The sequence below is a fragment of the Toxotes jaculatrix genome, chromosome 21 (genome assembly GCF_017976425.1).
Source record: "Toxotes jaculatrix isolate fToxJac2 chromosome 21, fToxJac2.pri, whole genome shotgun sequence".
Lineage (NCBI taxonomy): Eukaryota > Metazoa > Chordata > Actinopteri > Toxotidae > Toxotes > Toxotes jaculatrix.
Window position 1 is genome coordinate 8,860,047 of NC_054414.1, and position 18,176 is coordinate 8,878,222.

The 18,176-nt window shown below is 41.6% G+C and overlaps 2 protein-coding genes across 6 annotated transcripts; one reads left to right on the top strand and one right to left on the bottom strand.

Annotated features, from left to right (window-relative positions):
• Window positions 1-138: 138 nt before the first annotated feature.
• Window positions 139-7,300, top strand: luc7l (LUC7-like (S. cerevisiae)). Of its 4 annotated transcripts, none has more exons than XM_041066625.1 (12): window positions 285-355; window positions 1,697-1,767; window positions 2,080-2,187; window positions 2,874-2,968; window positions 3,228-3,326; window positions 3,683-3,793; window positions 3,977-4,120; window positions 4,232-4,408; window positions 4,565-4,653; window positions 4,764-4,793; window positions 4,886-5,053; window positions 6,027-7,300. In XM_041066625.1, exons 3-12 carry the CDS (start codon window positions 2,154-2,156, stop codon window positions 6,145-6,147), a joined length of 1,068 nt encoding a protein of 355 aa, XP_040922559.1. In that variant the 5' UTR covers window positions 285-355; window positions 1,697-1,767; window positions 2,080-2,153; the 3' UTR covers window positions 6,148-7,300. The 4 variants fall into 4 exon arrangements, with proteins under 4 accessions (XP_040922558.1, XP_040922561.1, XP_040922559.1 ...); XM_041066626.1 differs by having other exon boundaries at window positions 2,080-2,163; XM_041066627.1 differs by lacking the exon at window positions 2,080-2,187 and having other exon boundaries at window positions 222-355.
• LOC121201022 (epidermal growth factor receptor kinase substrate 8-like protein 1) lies at window positions 7,301-17,987 on the bottom strand. Of its 2 annotated transcripts, none has more exons than XM_041066623.1 (19): window positions 17,865-17,987; window positions 17,011-17,077; window positions 16,757-16,915; window positions 15,178-15,327; window positions 14,977-15,056; window positions 13,693-13,802; window positions 13,335-13,390; window positions 13,111-13,240; window positions 12,883-12,971; window positions 12,704-12,778; window positions 11,367-11,515; window positions 10,880-11,024; window positions 9,963-10,018; window positions 9,766-9,874; window positions 9,357-9,482; window positions 9,083-9,227; window positions 8,620-8,785; window positions 8,248-8,380; window positions 7,301-7,781 (listed from the first exon to the last, which is right to left on the bottom strand). In XM_041066623.1, the coding sequence occupies exons 2-19, from the start codon at window positions 17,038-17,040 to the stop codon at window positions 7,695-7,697; spliced, it is 1,995 nt and encodes a 664-aa protein (XP_040922557.1). In that variant the 5' UTR covers window positions 17,041-17,077; window positions 17,865-17,987; the 3' UTR covers window positions 7,301-7,694. The 2 variants fall into 2 exon arrangements, with proteins under 2 accessions (XP_040922557.1, XP_040922556.1); XM_041066622.1 differs by having other exon boundaries at window positions 13,335-13,393.
• Window positions 17,988-18,176: the final 189 nt, after the last annotated feature.

An 18,176-nucleotide genomic window follows, 5' to 3' on the forward strand; every position in this document is an offset into this window, starting at 1 on the left:
TCAAGTTTACAGGATTATATCCCATTGGTTAATTTACTTGCGCTCGAGTGTTACGAGTGGTCAATCCAGACCAGTATCCCGCCCTTCTAGCATTAGATAACCGGAACTTTGAAAAAACGAGTTCTGTCGTCACTTCCCTAATATAAACCGGAAACTGGCGAGTCCACGAAATAGAGAAAAGCTGCGAGAGGTGATGCTTGGACGAATAAATTACCATATAACCTAACAACAATATTGAGGAGCTGCTTTTGGTTGCCTGCGTTTTATATAGTGCTATCGACGGAAGACCCACAAATGTCTGCCCAAGCTCAAATGAGAGCTCTGCTCGACCAGCTAATGGGAACAGCGAGGGATGGTGAGTTGCCGTAGCATGCTAGCTGAGCTAGCTAGCCAAGATGGAGCCACTGCTGAGGCTGGCTGGTGTTGGCGTGTGATGGACAGACCTGCATGAATGGATGTACTGCAGAGGGCTGTGTAAAATACTGTAACGTAAGGCTTAAGAAGCCTTTATGGGTTAATGTTGGGATTTAATGTTTGCATCCACTGTGGCAAATTTTAATTTAAAGACGTTTTACTTTCGTTTTTACCGCTTTTAACGTCAACCAAATTCCTAGCTTGTGGCTAAGTTAGCTAAGGCTAATGTTTATTGTGAAGTTATCCATTAGCCTGGCGCTATGTTACTTAGCGCAGGACAATGTACAACAATTTATGGATACAGCGGTTAACGTTAACTCTACTCCGTTACATTCATAGTATTTATGGTTGTTACACATTTGACAGGTTTAATAATTACGCAAAATGAATCGGCTTATTTAACTGAGAAACTTAACGACTAGAAATGTCGTAATGTGATAGTATTTATTCAAACCACATAGCGTAACAGAGGAGAAAGAAGTACTCAGATTCATTAAAGTTAAACATAGCAGGGTACAATTACTCAAGTCCTTCATTGATAATTTTATTCAAGTTATACTCCATAGTTCTAATCATCAAAATTTATTTGAAGTGGCAAAAGTAAAAATCTGTTTTACGCAGCACAGTGGCCCCTGTTAGTGCAGCATTATAATATTGAATCACCTGTAAGAATTCATTATCGTGGAAGCAGAATTTTAATCTTGCTTGTTTAAGGTGGGGCTGATCTCAAGTAGGATATGACGACGAATGGTTTGTACTAACACTCATAATCATGTAAGAATGGTGTAACTGCAGCTGTCAATTAAAAGTAGGGCCTGAAATTCAGCAGAATAGAAGTAAATTAACTGTAAATAGAAATACTCAAGTAAGGTAAGCATATCTTGAAATTTTGCTTGGTTTTTCTTAACAACTTTAAGTATGTTAACTTTAAGGACTCTGCAACAAATAATAATAATGGTATGACTTGCAAGATGCAAACCATTTAAAAATAAATGAATACTGTTAATCTGTTCATAACTGCCAGTTTCTTTTATGGGTGCTTTGATGTGTTAAAATACAATTTTAATAGCTTTCAGCCATTTGGACGCAAACATTAAAAGGTAAATCAGCTGTCAAGTCTGATCGTCATTGGCAGAAAATGACAGCTTATTGCTGTGCAGTAATAGTGACTTTGTGTTGTGAGTTTGTGGGTGTATGTGTGATGAGATTGATATCAAATTCTTCCCATACATTTGTTGCATACAAACTGAACAATTGTGGCCCCTTTATTTTATTCATTAAGGTTCAGTGTATCTTTGCCAGCCTACATCAATCTGCAAAGGAGTTGCAGAAAAGCCTCATGTTCATCGAGCCGTGAGTCACACATAATTTTTAAAGCTGTTATGATGAATATCCAAACAATTTGTTTGCCTTCCGGAAGTTACTGTAGCCTTTTTTTTAATCACACAAATGGGTATATCTTCAGTGGCACTAGAATTACAATTTGGAGTACTATTTTGCAGCCTGAGCTAAGACGTCTGGTCGCGCTGAATCCAAACGAGCAGTTCTCAGTTTTCCATTAGACGTCTGTTTTCAGAAGGCAATTTTAGCAATCAGTCGAAACAAAAACTTTGCACACATAATTTACAATCTGACTTGTGTATGACTCCCAACTTCTTACTACAGGTATGGGCAAGAAAACTGTTCCCATTTATACTTTTCTACAACGGGTTTAAAATTCTGCAGCTGAGGTCTTGAAGATGCAGAAGGGTACAGTATGTGGTGCAGATCGCAGTGTGTATACACTAAATTTTTTTCCTTGGATTTCTTTTGTATTTTTGTTTTCATTGTGTTATATTTGTAAAGGGCTTGGCTGGAACATTTGTCTGAAATGTTTATATTTCTTATCACAGTCTTATTGGCAGGCTTTCCTGCATACTGTAGTCAAATTTGTAACTAATGTGTTGTAACCAAGGGAGTGCTATCCATATCAGTTGAATGAAACAATTATTTAACATTTACCAGTCTTGTGCCGTTCCTGGCCTTATCCTGTGATGCTCCACATTTACAGAGTGGACTTTGAGCCTGATCACAATTTAAATTAAGTTGAGGCTCTAATATTACTGAATTTTTATTGAGGTTTGGGTAAGGTAAGCACCAAGAATAACACATAACCACATACACACAGAGCCACATGTAACTTCTACGATGCTTACACATAAGTAAACATAGACTAGTGGACTTACAGTTTGTTTATCACTGGTAAATATAATGTTACACAAATAAAATATATCGAACCTTTTGACACAAATACGAGAACTGGTTTTCTCATGGGCATCTTTGAATGCAGTTATAGTGATACATATCTGTTCAGTTATTTTAGTGCAGTTACAATAATATATATTAAAGCACTGGATACCTCGCACCTGCTATCAAGTATGTGAGGTCCTTCTCACTGGTTGTTTTTTGGATTGTTTCAGGGGATGAGACACGGCAGAGGGTCAAGTTCACGGACGAGCGAGTCTGCAAAAGTCATCTTCTCAACTGCTGTCCACATGACATCCTGTCTGGAACTGTGAGTGAGCTTCATTTTGTCATAGCACCCAAATATACCAACTATACCAGTATCTATTTTAAGCTGCTGAAAGGTATTGAACACTTCAAAAACACATTTGATTCTTCACAGGATATCAGTTTTCTTGTCAGTAAAATACTTAAAAGAAGAAGAAAAAGAAGAATCTAACCATAAGTTATTGTAAACTATACAACATCACTCATTTATATTTGAGTTTGTGCAGTTTTGACTCATGTCTGCTTGTGTTTTGGTTTGATAGCGTATGGACCTGGGAGAGTGCACGAAGATCCATGACCTGGCACTTCGAGCAGATTATGAAATTGCCTCCAAGGAGAGAGATCTGTTCTTTGAGCTCGATGTAAGTATAAATAATACTAAAAAATAATAATAATAAGTTTTGTATGGGTATAAATACACCCTACAAGGAAGATGGCCTTCAGAGCTGGGTGGCATTACACACTGTTAACTTCGCTTATCTCTATTCTCCTTGGTCAAGCTTTTATAGATGCTTCTGCATAACACATCTGGGTCTCCCTAAAACTTCTTCCATCACAAGTTAACGAGCTCACAAAATTTCCATACACATATATCATGTGTATGCAGAGTTGTCAGCATTTTCTGTGAGTCAAAGCTGGTCACGTTATAAAGTAAGAATCAGCACTGCCTTCCTGTCTGAGTCTCTTTGTCTGTTAACAAATTTTCTCACTCTGAAAGGCGGTGGATCACCTGGAGTCATTCATTGCCGACTGTGACCGGAGGACAGAGCTAGCCAAGAAGCGCCTGGCTGAGACCCAAGAAGAGATAAGTGCTGAGGTGGCAGCAAAGGTGAGCAAACACATTTTTGAAAAAACACATTCTGAAACCCGTGAATTGCATTCATAGTTTTGAGTCTTTAACTTTTTTTATGCACCATCCAATTCGCTATGGTATTTTATTTTATTTATTTTTTTATTTTTTTATGCTGGACATGTGCAGATGTAAACTGTGTTGTTCTGGGCTGTGTTGTAGGCAGAGAAGGTTCATGAGCTGAATGAAGAAATAGGAAAGTTACTGGCCAAGGCTGAGCAGCTGGGAGCTGAGGGAAACGTGGATGAGGCACAGAAGGTCCTGCAGGAAGTGGAGAAGGTCCGCACCAGGAAGAAGGATGCAGAGGTGAGGAAGGAAGGAGTACTCGGGAAGTCCTTCAGTGTTGCACTTTTCTTGTATTAGTACTTTTGTCTTCTGATCCCTCAACGCCTCTCTTGTCTGTATGTGTCTCCTCAGGAAGAGTACAGAAACTCGATGCCAGCCTCCAGCTTCCAGCAGCAGAAGCTTCGGGTGTGTGAGGTATGCTCTGCTTACCTGGGTCTCCATGACAACGACCGTCGTTTGGCCGACCATTTTGGTGGGAAGCTTCACCTGGGCTTCATCCAGATAAGAGAGAAACTGGACCAGCTAAAGGTACACATCAGCCTTTCTGACCATGTAAACCCCTTAGTACAAAAATAAATTACAAGTATATCTGGGAGTGATTATTAGATTACATGGATGAATGAAAGAGTCCATAGGTTTGTTGATGTCACCTCTAATTGCGTATTGTGATTTTATTTTGATCAGAAAACCGTGGTCGACAAGCAGGAGAAGAGGAACCAGGAGCGCTTAAAGAGACGAGAAGAGAGGGAGAAAGAGGAAAGGATGAGGAGGAGGTGGGTGCATTTAAAATTTAAAATCCTGATGACATTCATGGTTCATTTGTACTATGAAATGGATGTTTTACTGTTCGAACTTACTGTTTTGTCATCCACTTGCCATATAGGACCAGATCACGCAGCAGAGAGCATAGAAGGTAAGAACGTTTCAATATCCACCTGCCTACATTTTAAATCAGACGTAACTGCGGTAAATTCTGACTTCCACGTTATCTGTCGTTCGCATCAGGTCCCGTTCTCGTGATCGCAGAAGGAGGCGCTCGCGCTCCTCGTCACGAGACAGAGACAGGCGCCGCTCACGCTCACGCTCCAGGGACAGGAGGAGGCGGCATCGCAGCCGATCCCGCTCCCGCAGCCGAGGCCACCGTCACAGCCACGAGCAGAGCTCCAGACACAAGTAAATACACAACAAAGCTTACACAGTTCTCACCAAGCCCCCACAGAATTTAACTTCCAAGTAACAGCTCCAACGCACTTGTCAGGAATTAGATGTTGTTTTTGTTATATTTTATTTTATTTTTTACCAGTAATAAGCAAACTGTAAGTCTATTAAACTGTTATTGCCTATGTTAAAACATTATAGAAGATACATGTGGCTCTGCATGTCTGTGGTACTTCGTGTTATTCGCGGTGCTTACCTTACCCACACCTCGATAGAATTGCAGTGATATTAGAGCTTAGATCAGGCTCAAAGTCCACTCTATAAATGTGGAGCATCAAAAGATTCGGCTGTTAAGGGCACCATATAGGTAAATGTTAAATTACTGTTTCAGTTAACTGATATAGATAGCACTCCCCTGATTACAACACAGTAGTTGGAAACTTGGCTACGTTATGCAGGAAAGCCTGCCATTAAGACCGTGATAAGAAATATAAACATTTCAGATAAATGTTCCAGCCAAGCCCTTTGTTTGCTTTTGGTTTCACTGCTGCAGCTTTTTTCAGATTATGCTTCTTTTTCTTATTTGTAAGAACAAAGTAGAAAATCTGTCACACTGCTTAGGTTTATTTATTTCTGTTCAGACCCTGAAAGGTGGAGAATATGTATTTGATTTTAGTTAAAACGACAAAAAATGTTGATGTATGGTTTTAAATAACTGAATAACAAACTGATTGATCACTCAGCCATCAATATCAAAATAGATAGTGATACTGTGACTTAGACTAGGCTAATTTTTTGACAGAAGCTTGTGAATGTATTAATCTGCTTGGTCCTCGGCTACCAGCAGAGTATGGAACACTTATCTGGTCATGAATCTGGAACAAACCCCTTCAGGCTGATGAGGATCTTCATCCATTTAGAGCTTAGAATTTGACTGTTAGGAGATGCACTTCGATTTTCTACTTTTCGCCACGGTCTCGTCACCCAGGTCGTCCAGGGACCGAGAACGCGCGTCCAGAGACAGGTCACGGGAGCGAGACAGGAGGGACGGCATGAACGGCAGGTCAGACTCCCGCCGGGCAGATGACCGGGACATGGGGGACCTCTGAAGACCAAACTCCATCCACCACCGACACACAATCTCCTCCTGTCTCTCTCACCTGTCTGTCTGTTTCCAGTAACCTGATGTTACACACAGTCCTTGCCTTGAGCCCTTTGTTCTCCCGCCTGCCTCCTTTCTTTGCTTTAACATTTAATGCAGCCGACCCAGAGGGTACACATACCTGAAATATTGTATGGAGTCACTTATCTAAGCATCCAGATATATCAGATTGAATTTGGATGGCGGGATTAGTTATTGATCAGTAGTGGAGTGTATTGTAATACCCACATCTGTAATTTGGTGGCTGTCTGTCCAACACATCCCACGTCTTGCTATAAACTACCCTATCGTGATTTCAGCAGATATCATGATGATCTGCTGAACTAAAGCATAAAACAGAACTTATCCATACTCTTTTATTGTTGACCGATGGTCTTTTGATACAGAATCTGTCTGTAAATATGTTTTGGGCCTAATGATTGTCTGAGGAGACTTGTCCTATCAAGAATTTCTTTTTTTTTTTAAATCTTCCTCAGCTTGAGTGCAGTTCTTGAATGTTTGCCCACTTATTTGTCTCCAGTACTTAGTTTGCTGATGCCCAGTTAAAGCTATAGGAACACAATTCCAAATCCATAGGTTTTAAAGTTGCTAGTATTGGTATCAACCTTATGTCTCTCCTTGTCCACTTTTTTCTTTTTTTTTCCTTTTGTTTTCTTAAGTAATCAGATTTTATTTCATACTGCCAGTAGTGAAGGGAATCTGTTCAGTTGAGAGGTTGGCCAGTATAAGTCAGTTCTTGTTTTGAGTTAGTTTTGGTGGAAGGTGTCTTGTTTTATAATTTGCTCTATCTTGATTTCTTTTATTATTTAAATAATGAAAATAAATGGTAACTTCAAAGTTAGTGTCAGCACGTGAAGCAGTAGTTTCAGAAACTATCCATTTGAAATTCAGTGCTGAATGTGTACACACTTTTATGTGTCGAGTCAAACTGACATTTTGGCCCAATTTGGACAGATTCCTCTGTGAGTAGATTTATACTTAAATGCAAACAGATTTTAAAGGATGCATTGCTTTACCTAATGTGTGGAGTCATATCTGTTTATGTTCTGCTGGAAATCTTTCTTTCAGTCTCAATTAAAAAAAAAATCCCACCATTTTAATTTTTATTGTGTAAAGCCATGTTTGTCATGATTGAGTTAGTAGACACGGATTTTACAGCGATAAATACATTTCATTTAAGTTAGTCCTTTTACTGCTAGACAGATATTAGGGAAGAAAACTATTCACATTAAAACAAACAACATAATTTACAAATGGTGTATTTGAATGTTAAAATATTCAGTTTGCACAGCACCTGCTTGCATTAAACGCTTGAAATAATTATGTCAGAATGAGCACGATACTTTTCATAGACAGTTTTTGATGGTTGAAGTCACTGTCACATGTTCTCTGGTGAATATACTGTAATTAACAATTCATGAGTTCACTTGCAGGCGACGGCTGCGACAGTTAAACCCTTCATCTGAAACTCTTTGTGACGTTGACCCCAGCTGCTCACAATGTGCTGCTCTCCAGTTTCAGATCGACCTTCATCTTCTGTTTCTCCATGACGGCCTCCAGCTCTGTGGCCCTTCTAGCATCCTGTGGTTTAAAAATAAGAAGAAGCAAATCAAGACAGATGAAGATAGAGGGGTCATTGTTTTTATTCACCAAGCCTGCTGTGGAAAAAACTGATTGATTCAGAGATTTAAAAAGTCTCTGTGCCACAGAGGTCAAAGGTATTAATGTGTAGTGTGGATAGAGACCTTGGTGTTTGCCAATTTATGCCTCAGCTGTTTAGTTCACACAATGTAGTAATGGCAGGATAAAACTACCTGGTTCTGGTTTTACAAGCATATAACCATAATTAGTCATTTTCAGAACACATTTTCAAAACATTTTACTGAGTGGTACATACTTGCTTGTCACTTGCGTGACTTGCTTGTTGACTGTTCAGCCTGGTTTTTGTTTACTCAAATAGTTTTGTCACTGATAAACTTTGATTTAAAAAAAAATGAAGGGAGATAAGGCCCCAGATGAAAGAAACCTCACTTTCCCTTGAATTTACCTCCAACAGGGCTTTCTGCACCGTCAGCTGACTGTAGACTCTGGCGCCCTCATCTGGAATCACAGCTCGTAGCTCGTCCTTGTTGAGGGAGAAGAGCTGGGCACCTGTCAGCACTCCCAAACACGACACCGTCCTGGGGGACACAACACACACAGATGACCTCAGACCACAAACTCTCTGCTGGAGCTGCTACAGTGCAGACTTTTATATAAGCTCTGTGTAGGAAATCCTCCCACACGCTATAATTAGTGTCACGGGAAGGCCACTTGTCTCGACCCCTTAATGAATAAACACTAGCATGCGGGCAGCACTCCAGAGTAAATGCAGTATGTGGTTAATCTGGTCTGTAGTCAGTCGCTTAGATCCACTCACGGTTCACTGAAGCCTTTCCCTCTGAGCCACTCAGCCACTTCCTCTGGAGGAGAGTGGTAGTCCAGCGGGACAGAGGTCTCTGAGGAGCGAGGGATGACCAGAGGTTTGTTCAGATTGGCCTTTCCATTGGTCAGTCTCTGGAGCAGCTCGTCATTCACCAACATGACTGAAAAGATTGGTGGTGATAGAAATGAGGGCGACATTTCAGCCTTTCCTGCTCAAATTAAAACATAACTTCCATAACTGATTTTATGTTTTTCATTTTGGGAGTAATATTCATGTCAGACTACCAGATTTTATTTTTACTTGTACTATTTTTTTAAACAACACTCACACATACACAGTAACTGTGCCAGAGACCATAAGACATAAGTAGCTCCCTGTATTCATCTTCAACCCCCCTTATCACAGTACTCATGTAACGCACCCATGACTCCTACACAAACCACATATACTTTGGTACCTTTATCTGTGTCCTCTGCAGCTGGTTGATTATATGCAGGTAAGCTTCGTGGACGCTGTGGGGAGTGGGTGGGGGCCTGGGGCAGAGAAGGAGGGCTGGGCGGGACTGCAGAGAAAGTCTTGGCGAGGGGAGGCGGAGCGGGAGCCTGCAGGAATGCGGAGCAGAGAGACTTCAATGCTGGAATTCACTCGGGTATGCACAGGTGAGAGCATACCTGTGTGCTCGTGAGGTTCATGTATGCATGCATGTGTGCGTGGGTGTGTTTGTTTCTTACACTGGGGGGTTTGTTGGTGACGGGGCTGTCTATGTGAGCTATGGGTTCCAGGATGTTGAAGGGGACAAAGCCGATCTGGTTGAACCGATTACGACACTTCCACCAGCGTTTGGATGATTCAATCACCTGTCAAACAGAGGAGCTGCTGTCAGTCAGTGAACTGCTGGGTGGATCAGCAGCTGCAGGTTATCAGCAATTATTCACAGGATGCCACTGTTTTCAGAATACACACTTGTCTACAGTTTGTTTTTAATAACTGTACAACACACAGTAAAATCATTTTGCAACGTATAGAATTATATAATTAATCACAATTGAAAAAAAATAGAAGCTTCATGATGGATTCCATGAATGCACCATGAACACATTTTACTGTGTGACTGTTCAGGAATTACTTGACTTTAATTACCTCAAGTGTCTCCCCCTGCTGCACTGAAAGCTCGCTGCTGTTCCTGGCAATGAAGTCGTAACTGCAGCTGTAGAGTCTTTCAGGTTCTGGTGGGAGTGTGTTGCCATCTCTGAGAGGAAAAAGGAGACAGATGCTGTTATCGTGCAGTCGAGGTAAATAAGATCCGCTGATGGATTTGTTGCTTAAAGACGACCTACGTTTCACTGCTGACTTGGTCGTTGGGAGGGCTGACTGGCTGAGGAGGCTGTTGCTGCTGTGGGTGAAATGGACATTCATGAATATATGGCATACACACACACACAGGCATAAACAAGTGGAGAGAATAAGGGGTCAACATACAGAGAGAGTGGGGGTGGTTGACAAAATAAAAGACTCAGAAAAGTACGGCAAGAGCTTTGGCAGTTTCCTCTTTTCTGAGCTGAGCTTTCACAAGAAAAATTAGGCAACTAGCAAAGAGAGTGAAGAGTAAAAAGTAAATTATCCTCCTCATCTGTAGCTTGGACGGCAAGTGTACTCATCAGCTAAACACCTTTTTCAAAGAGGATTTCATGTAGCCTTAAAATAATGGTTTATAGCCAATGCAAGTACAAAAACAGATGTATTACTTGATCAAAGAAGAACAAAACTTGGAGGCAGTGACATGATGGCTGGATGGGCTGTTTTTCATCAGGGTTCAGCAAGTTTGCATTTGAAGAGTAAATCAATTTAAACCAGTTTTTAAACCATTAAAAAAAACTCGCCTCCAGTCCAAAATTTCTGTAGCTAAATATCAAACAGTGCTAACTTTGCAATGATGTGAGCAACAATAACTTCCACTAGTTTCCCAAACAAACTAAATTGCAAGGGAAAATGTTGCTATGGCAAATTTCCAACCTTGTTATAACACTTCAGAGAACTTCCACGCTGAAGAAACATCCACTCTCCACTACACCGCAATTTTAAGTACTTGTGTAAGAGAACTGATGAAGCTCTAAAGGAGAGTGCAGCTCTGGTGCTCACTGCACTTGATATTTATGTGTGTTGGATTTTTACACACTTGTGTTTTGACTGCTCTTCTCTTTTGACACACAATGGAGCAAGTGTCTTGCCCATCTCATGCGCAGGTATTCCATACCTCTTGTTTTACTCGGAGGGCTTCATGTTTGTGCTGTGACTCGACCGGATCCTCCCAAACCTGCCCGTCTGCCCTCAAGGCTTCTGGCTTCCAACCGTCCAAGAACACGGGGCTGTACGGAGCTACAGGCCCTCTGAGCTGAGAGCTGAGAGAGCACAGAGAGACACCGCATTGGTCCTCATTGCACCGAAACTGTCCTTAAATACTTACTACACTAAAATTCCCCATTAAACCTTTAAGGTATTGAGCAGTTCTTTAAAAGCAAAACGCAGCTGCAGTCAGTGAAGGATCTCCATCAGATGAGACATGATTGAACATCCAATACTTATATATATTCGATAATATACTTTCTTAAGCTCCATGTGTTGGTAAAGAAAATTAGGCTAGTTAATTACACCATAAAATGTTAGCTTTAATCTCCAAGAGAGAGGTGCAATGAATAATCTCAGGAGAAACCAGACAAAGTTAACTGATTGTTGATACCAACCGAGGGAGTGTCCAGTTAGGACCCAGAGACGTCCACAGCTGCCTCTCCTCCTCATTCAGGTTGTCTTGTAGCAGGGAAACAGCGGAGTTGGTCAGGGCGGGGCTGGACACTGAGGCTCCGAGAGCTGGTCCTCCTGTAGTTTTCACCATCTGTTTCCACCCGGATGAGACAACACCTATGTTAATGCCCTCAGTCTGCAATATCAGGCTGATACTGATACTCAGCATCTAACTGTAGCCGGTGAGTTAGACAAAGTGAAGTTATTTTCCATGCTGATTTGAAGTCTGTACACTGCTACACACTTTTAAAGGCAACTTTTTTTTTCTTCTTCTGTTCTGACAGGCAAAGCACAGAGAGACAAAAGCCTAATGGACACATCTACATGCACAAACAACACAAGCACGCACAGCAGAAGAAAAGACAGACACAGTTCCAGAGGTATGAGGCTCTGTGTTTTCATCCAGGTGTGCCAGTGTACACAAATCAAACACACCCTGTCCACTCTTTGAATCTCTTTGGTCTGATTCATACCTGAATGGAAAAACCAGGGCAAAGACCATTGAAGTTATATAAAACATAGGCTGAGGCACACCTGAAATTCCATGTCTTCTGATGCACTTTTATTTGAAATGAGTTAAATACTCCATATACTTGAATTTAATTCTTTCATCTGTACTTGCTGTGGCTTTAATGAAAGGCCTGTGGATTTGGAAATTCCTTGAAAAGTGAAAAAAAAAAGTAGGTAAATGTTATAAGAGCAAATATTTTGTTAAGTTTGTTTAAGTTTCAATATTAGCGGCACTTCTTTTTCGGGAGAGTCAGAAAGGAACACTTGAAAACACGGTAATTCAAAGCAGCAGTCAGGGGACAGCAACGTGACCTGACTGGCAAGAGGGTCCAGTTCAAATCTGAACCAAATGTTTCAGAAGTATGCACCAAGAACCCATCCCTGCATACAGATACCGCCACGCAAACAAGATCGCACAAATGCTGTGCATATATCAAGTGTTTGGAGTTTCAATTAGGCGATCACACACTGAACAACCCTGTGTAAATACTACACTGCCTTTTCCATTATTTTGACATGACACATGCTTACAGTTTTTTTTATGCTGTCCAATAACATAGAGTACATGATGTGTCATCACGAGACACGTGGATGCTAGATTTATTTTATGATCATCACGTCCTGCCCCATGCTTCTTTCTTTTTTTTTTTTTTTTTTTTGTCTATGCTGCTATAATAGACAAGACATCATGTTTACAGCAATAGCAACAACAGGTGTTGTCCTCACAAGCCCTGCTGGTGGGGACGTAGAGGTTATGGCACTCACTCACCATATCCAAAGGTTTGAATATGTGGTGAACGAGCTCTTCTGATGAAGGATTAGAGATGATTGATTTCAGACGGGCCTGTGAAGAAATAAACAGAGGAATTTAATACAGTGTGGCGCAGTGAGAATAAAAAAAAACAAAAAAAAAACCAAAAAGAACGTGTGACCTGACTGAATACACACCAGCAGGCAGAAGCAATATTTGAATTTCTGGAAGATATCAATGAATTCCTCCTCTGGTGGGGGACGAGCCTTCGCAGTGAGTAAATCCTCTGTTGTTCAGAATAGGAGATACACAAAATACAAAAGGTTTAACACGACCAGAAGTTGTGTTAGTTCACTTTGAAAATTCTATTTATGTGAATATCATCTGCAAAAATCTATCTAATTTTTTATTTATTTTTTTTTTACCTTCAGCACTTTGCTTTTTACTTTTCTTCTTTTTCTTCTTCCTCTGGCTCAGCACCGTCGCAGCCTCTGCCGTCTGCTGCAGCTTGGCCATGAAGTTCTCAATGTCGTCGAAACAGTGATTGAGGATCCCCTGAGGAAGGGAGAGCCAGTTTGTTACGGTGTTCAGGTATGAAATGGAGACGCAGAGATGGCTGAAAAGACACAAAGGTGAGGAGGTGGCCTACCACTTCTCTCTCTGCTCCAAGAAAAGAGATGTCAGGCCCGCCATTCACAGCATTTGCTGCTGGAGAGGAGAGGAGAAGATTCAGCTCATCCATTTTCAGTCATGGCTCTAGTGTTTGCTGCATTTGGAATTCCTGCCCCCTTTTTACCCCTGAACCCCCACCCCCACCCCCGATGAACACAAACACACAAAGCAATCTCTGTGCTCCTGAGCCTTTTACCTTAAATACCTCTGACTGTGTTTCAGCTCTCTTCTTTCCTTCTTCTTCTTCTTACCTTCCCATCGTGTCAAATCTCAACAAACATTCACAGCGAAGAACTTTACTGCCATACACAGACATTTGTGTCTTATTTTCTTACCTCTGGGTCCAGGGTAAGGTGGAGGGTTTGGCGGTGGGGGATTTGGAGCGTGTGCTATGGGGGGACTTGGGATTTCGTAGGGGCTGATCATGTCTCCTCCACTCTGAGGCCTGAAAGACAAGAGGAGAGTTTCAACCCCTGCTACACTCCCATGACACTGCACCCTTCTCTCTGATGATGGCAGCAACCACTTGCTCAGCACCATCACAGGAAACACCCTTCAGTGAGTGCTCAAGGAGGTCAAACACACTGTCAGAAACACACATTTCAACTGTCAGACAAGGCCCATCCTCATTCTGAGAGCCTCAAATGGACGAAGCCTCAGACACTAGCTACAACAGGAGGACATCAGCGAGACAGCGCAGATATAAAGTGGTGTCTCTGAAATGCCGTCCCGCAGCCCTTATTCCACCATGAAGGAACAGTAAACAGTATGACTATGCTTACTCATGGCTATGCCTGATGTTGTGCACAACACTATGCCTCAGTCTAAATTCTCCCTTAAACAAATCACCAAGCAACAAGCCCGTTTTAAATGCAAAAGACGGGGACGTGTATCTCTGTGTGTTTGTCTTCTCTTGCACACGCATAAGCTACGTGGAAATGCCTCGGAGCGCTAAGTCAAACTTTTCCCTTTGTGTTACTGAATCAGTAACTAAACAGAAAAATCCAGTTGTCTGTCTGTCTATCTGTCTGTCTTACCACATGTGTCTGTCCTTCACACGTCCTTCAAAGAGAAATTTTTTAAAGCAGGTAATCCGTTCAGGCTTCCAGTCAGCACTCTGCTGCCGTCATCCCTCCACCTGCTCTGTCTCCCTGCTCTCTGTCACAATGGCCTTGTTATCTTTGTCACACCTTCTTAAGTTATGTAGAAACCGGTAAAACGAGTCTCCCTCTCTCTCTCTCTCTCTCTCTCCCACTCTCTCTATGTCAGCTGTTTACACTGTCCTCTCTGTCGCTCACTCCCTCTCTTTCTCAAACAGGTGGATGGTGACACCAGACCGCTTTGATTCAGTGGAAAACGAGACATAATGGAAGCAAAAAAGGGAGAAAGCAAACAGTTTAATGGGAGGTGGGTCTAAATTATCGTGCATTATCTGTATCTGTATCTTTTGTTTGACTGTGTCTGATGCAACAAGAATGCACACTTTCCTCCATTAAAACCATGATAAAACATGGAAATGGGCACTTAAAAGCTCAAATTTCACATCAAATAAGGTTTTTTTTTTTTTTTTTTTTTTAGTTTAGAAGTGTTCATGAGTCCCATTTTGATGTAGGATGTACCTGATGGCATCAGGGAGCCCCTTACTCCTGGTGGAGGAACCTGAAACAGCGTGTGCGATGTTGTCACAGATTTCTTCTGCCTGCAAGAATAAGAGTCTGGAAGTGGCATCACTTGTAAAACCTGAACAGCACTGATGATTCAAACTGACACACTGAGTCAGACAGGAAGCACTGGGAAGCCGCTCTGGTGTTATTACTCACCTTCACAGTCTCACAGTTGAAGAAGAGAATGTCAGGCTTCTTATGATCTTCACCTTGGCAGATCAACATAAGGAGGGATGGGAAGTATTTTTCTGTGTTAATGGCATCACACCGGAAGATGGATTTGAAGGAGTACTTCTCCAGCTCATCCTGCAGGAGTAGATCAAACTTAGGGTTATTACACAAGGAAATATGGATGGAATTTCTCAGTCAAAGTATAAATCTCATCTTCATCCATTCAATCACTCACAACTTACAGGTCCTGTCACATTAAATCTAGTTTTATAAAACATCAGTTCTTTGGCAGGGATAACATTTCTAATCAGTGATTTTATTACAAAGAACAACATTTATTTTATGTTACTGAAACACAAAAAAAAGAGGTAGTCACAAAACTATATTTCACTGAGAATGCCAGTGAAGTATTGATTCAGGCTTTCTCTCCCACACCCTCCCTCTCGTGTCTCAGTCAATGTGCTTGTTGATCATTTCAATTCTAAAATTACAAATGTTATTGATGCCATTGCACCCACAAAGGGGAGGGCGGTCTCTGGTAAGAAAAGATCTCCATGGAGAAATGCCACGCTGGTCTGAATAGAAAAAAGAGAATGTTTAAAAGCTGAACACAGGTGGTGGAAAAACAAATCTTTATGTGGCCTTGCTTTTATAATTTGGAACTGAGAAATGCAAGACAGGCCAAGACAGACCCTGCAATGAATCTGCCTCCTTCTTCACTGGCAAATTTCAGAAAATAAGGCAAGCAGTCAGTGCCTCCATATCAGATACAGGATGTACGTTGCCCCCTGTGTCCACTTCAAATCGATTCAATTCAATTTAATCCTATGAACCAGTAAAAACATTCTGCCAGAAAATATTGTGCCAACAGACTTTTTCATAAAAGTTTCTAACTGCCTGGCCTCAGATCTTTTTCAAATTGTCAACACGTCTCTTCTCTCAGGCCTGTGAGACAAGGAACACTAAAGACTAAAAGTCAGCGCTCAGCTTTAGTCTGTAAAGTTAAAAACCACAAACCAAGCCAGAAATGTTGGTGTAGTCATGAACTCAAACTTTAACAGCCAAGTTGAGACAAAGTAAGCCTACTATCACCTTAAGAACATATCAAGGACTAAAGGACTTGTGTCTCAGCAGGATTTGGAAAAACTTGTCCATTTGTTTATCTTCAGTCGACTTGACTGCTGATCTGAATCAGCTGACCGCTGCAGCTCGAGTCCTCACTGAGACCAAGAAAGTTGATCATATCACTTCAGATCTCAGATCTTTACACTGGCTTCCTGTCTGTCAGATAACTCACTTAAATATACCGCTGCTGGTTTATAAAGCACTGAATGGTTTAGGGCCAAAATACATTTCTGATCTGCTGCTACACTGTGAGCCATCAGGGCCCCTCTGGTCACCTGGGACAAGTCTGCTTTCTGTCGCCAGAGTCAAAACTAAACATGGAGAATCAGTGTACAGTTTTTATGCTCCACCTGTCTGGAACAAACTCCCAGAGAAGTGCAGGTCTCCTAATAATCTTGCCTTGGTCTTGCCTGTTAACCACCATATCATCAGTTCTCACCTGGCTCTGTATGTCTCTGAGATGAATGGCCTGTGCTCCAACATCCAGGTACATCTGTTGACTCCACAGCTTTTTGGTCTGAGCCAGGAAGGAGAGACGTGACTTGGCTTCCTCCACACTCTCCACATCCCCGTCCTGGAGTGAGAACGTCAGCAGGTGCTGCAAGCAGAGAGCGACAAGTCGTGATGAGGAAGCGAGTAAAAGCGCATCTTAGGATATCACCCAGTCTCTGAGATAATAGAGATGAGACTCACGTTAACAAGATATCGTGACATGTTTGTCATCCTTTGTCCTCTGTGTCAGTGCTCTATGAGTAGACAGCTGGAGAGAGAGGATCAGAAAACACTTTAGGTGCAGCTACAAAGGGTGTTGTCCAAGAACCTTTGATCCACTCAGAGATGTAGATGGTTCATCTGGAACTGATGGTATTGTTTCAAAACAGGAAGTTTAATTTTAGCCTGCCTTTCCCTAAACTAACAGGTCGTAGACAGTACCTGTGAAAGCCACATTCTCATTCAAATTTTTCCTTCCCCTGTTTCAGTCTACGTCAGCCTATGCTTATCTCTGCTTCAGTACCCTGGGATTGTGCTGTGTGAGAGAGCCGCCCAACCAGTCCGACAACAGTACAGTCTATCTCACCAATCAATCTCTCAGCTCCTCAGTCATCATCAATACTGGAATCACTGGTATCAAGAGAGCAAACGTCCAGTATCACCGACACCTCCTTAAGGTTTCACCAAAAATACGCGACCAGAGTGTGTTTGTGTTTTATTCCTCCATACAATCAGTGCCAAACAAGTGTGGTGTCATACATGATGTGATATTTTAAAAAAAGTCAGAGAAATTGTAGGGTCTAAAATTAGCATGGCAACTTGTGTACACTCGAGTGAACAGAGAAAATATCATTTAAAATATTCAGTAAATTCCTACATCAGCACCCACTAAGAATTAATGTCTCATTATTAACAAAAAAAAAGAAAAAAAAAAGCACATCATGACCATGTTAATAACCACCACAAAAACATAGAAATAAAAAGTTCAAAATTAAGAAGTCTCAAGTGTTACGAGCCCTGGTGGATGATTGGAAACGGACGTTGAATCGACTTACCGAGGCTTATTAGGCTTCCAATGCTTTATTCCTGATGTTACCAGCTGTGTCTCTGTGTGTGTTTACACTGACAGTAAAACCTGTCCTGTGTCTCAGTGTAACTTCAGGTGTGTCAGCCTCCTCTCTTTGGTGCTGAAAGCTTTTACAGGGCAGGGTTTGTGTCACCTTGCACAGTCCCGCCCACTTGTACCACTCCACCTTAGAGATAAAAATATTTACTCATTCTCCTTCCTGTACACCTGCATACAAACAAGTGCATGTACTTCACATTAAGGTGCAGTTAGGAAAATTTCACAGGGTCATTGCATTCAT

What these genes read in the sequence shown, in the direction of transcription:
- luc7l (XM_041066624.1), top strand. Translation starts at nt 295, where the DNA reads ATGTCTGCCCAAGCTCAAATGAGAGCTCTGCTCGACCAGCTAATGGGA. An exon ending in GTGCTGAGGTGGCAGCAAAG is followed by an intron (nt 3,794 to 3,976) that starts GTGAGCAAACAC and finishes GCTGTGTTGTAG; the next exon opens with GCAGAGAAGGTTCATGAGCT. An exon ending in CCAGGAAGAAGGATGCAGAG is followed by an intron (nt 4,121 to 4,231) that starts GTGAGGAAGGAA and finishes GTGTCTCCTCAG; the next exon opens with GAAGAGTACAGAAACTCGAT.
- LOC121201022 (XM_041066622.1), bottom strand. Translation starts at nt 17,040, where the DNA reads ATGACAAACATGTCACGATATCTTGTTAAC. An exon ending in TCAGAGACATACAGAGCCAG is followed by an intron (nt 15,328 to 16,756) that starts GTGAGAACTGAT and finishes CTACTCCTGCAG; the next exon opens with GATGAGCTGGAGAAGTACTC. An exon ending in TCACCAACAAACCCCCCAGT is followed by an intron (nt 9,228 to 9,356) that starts GTAAGAAACAAA and finishes GCATTCCTGCAG; the next exon opens with GCTCCCGCTCCGCCTCCCCT.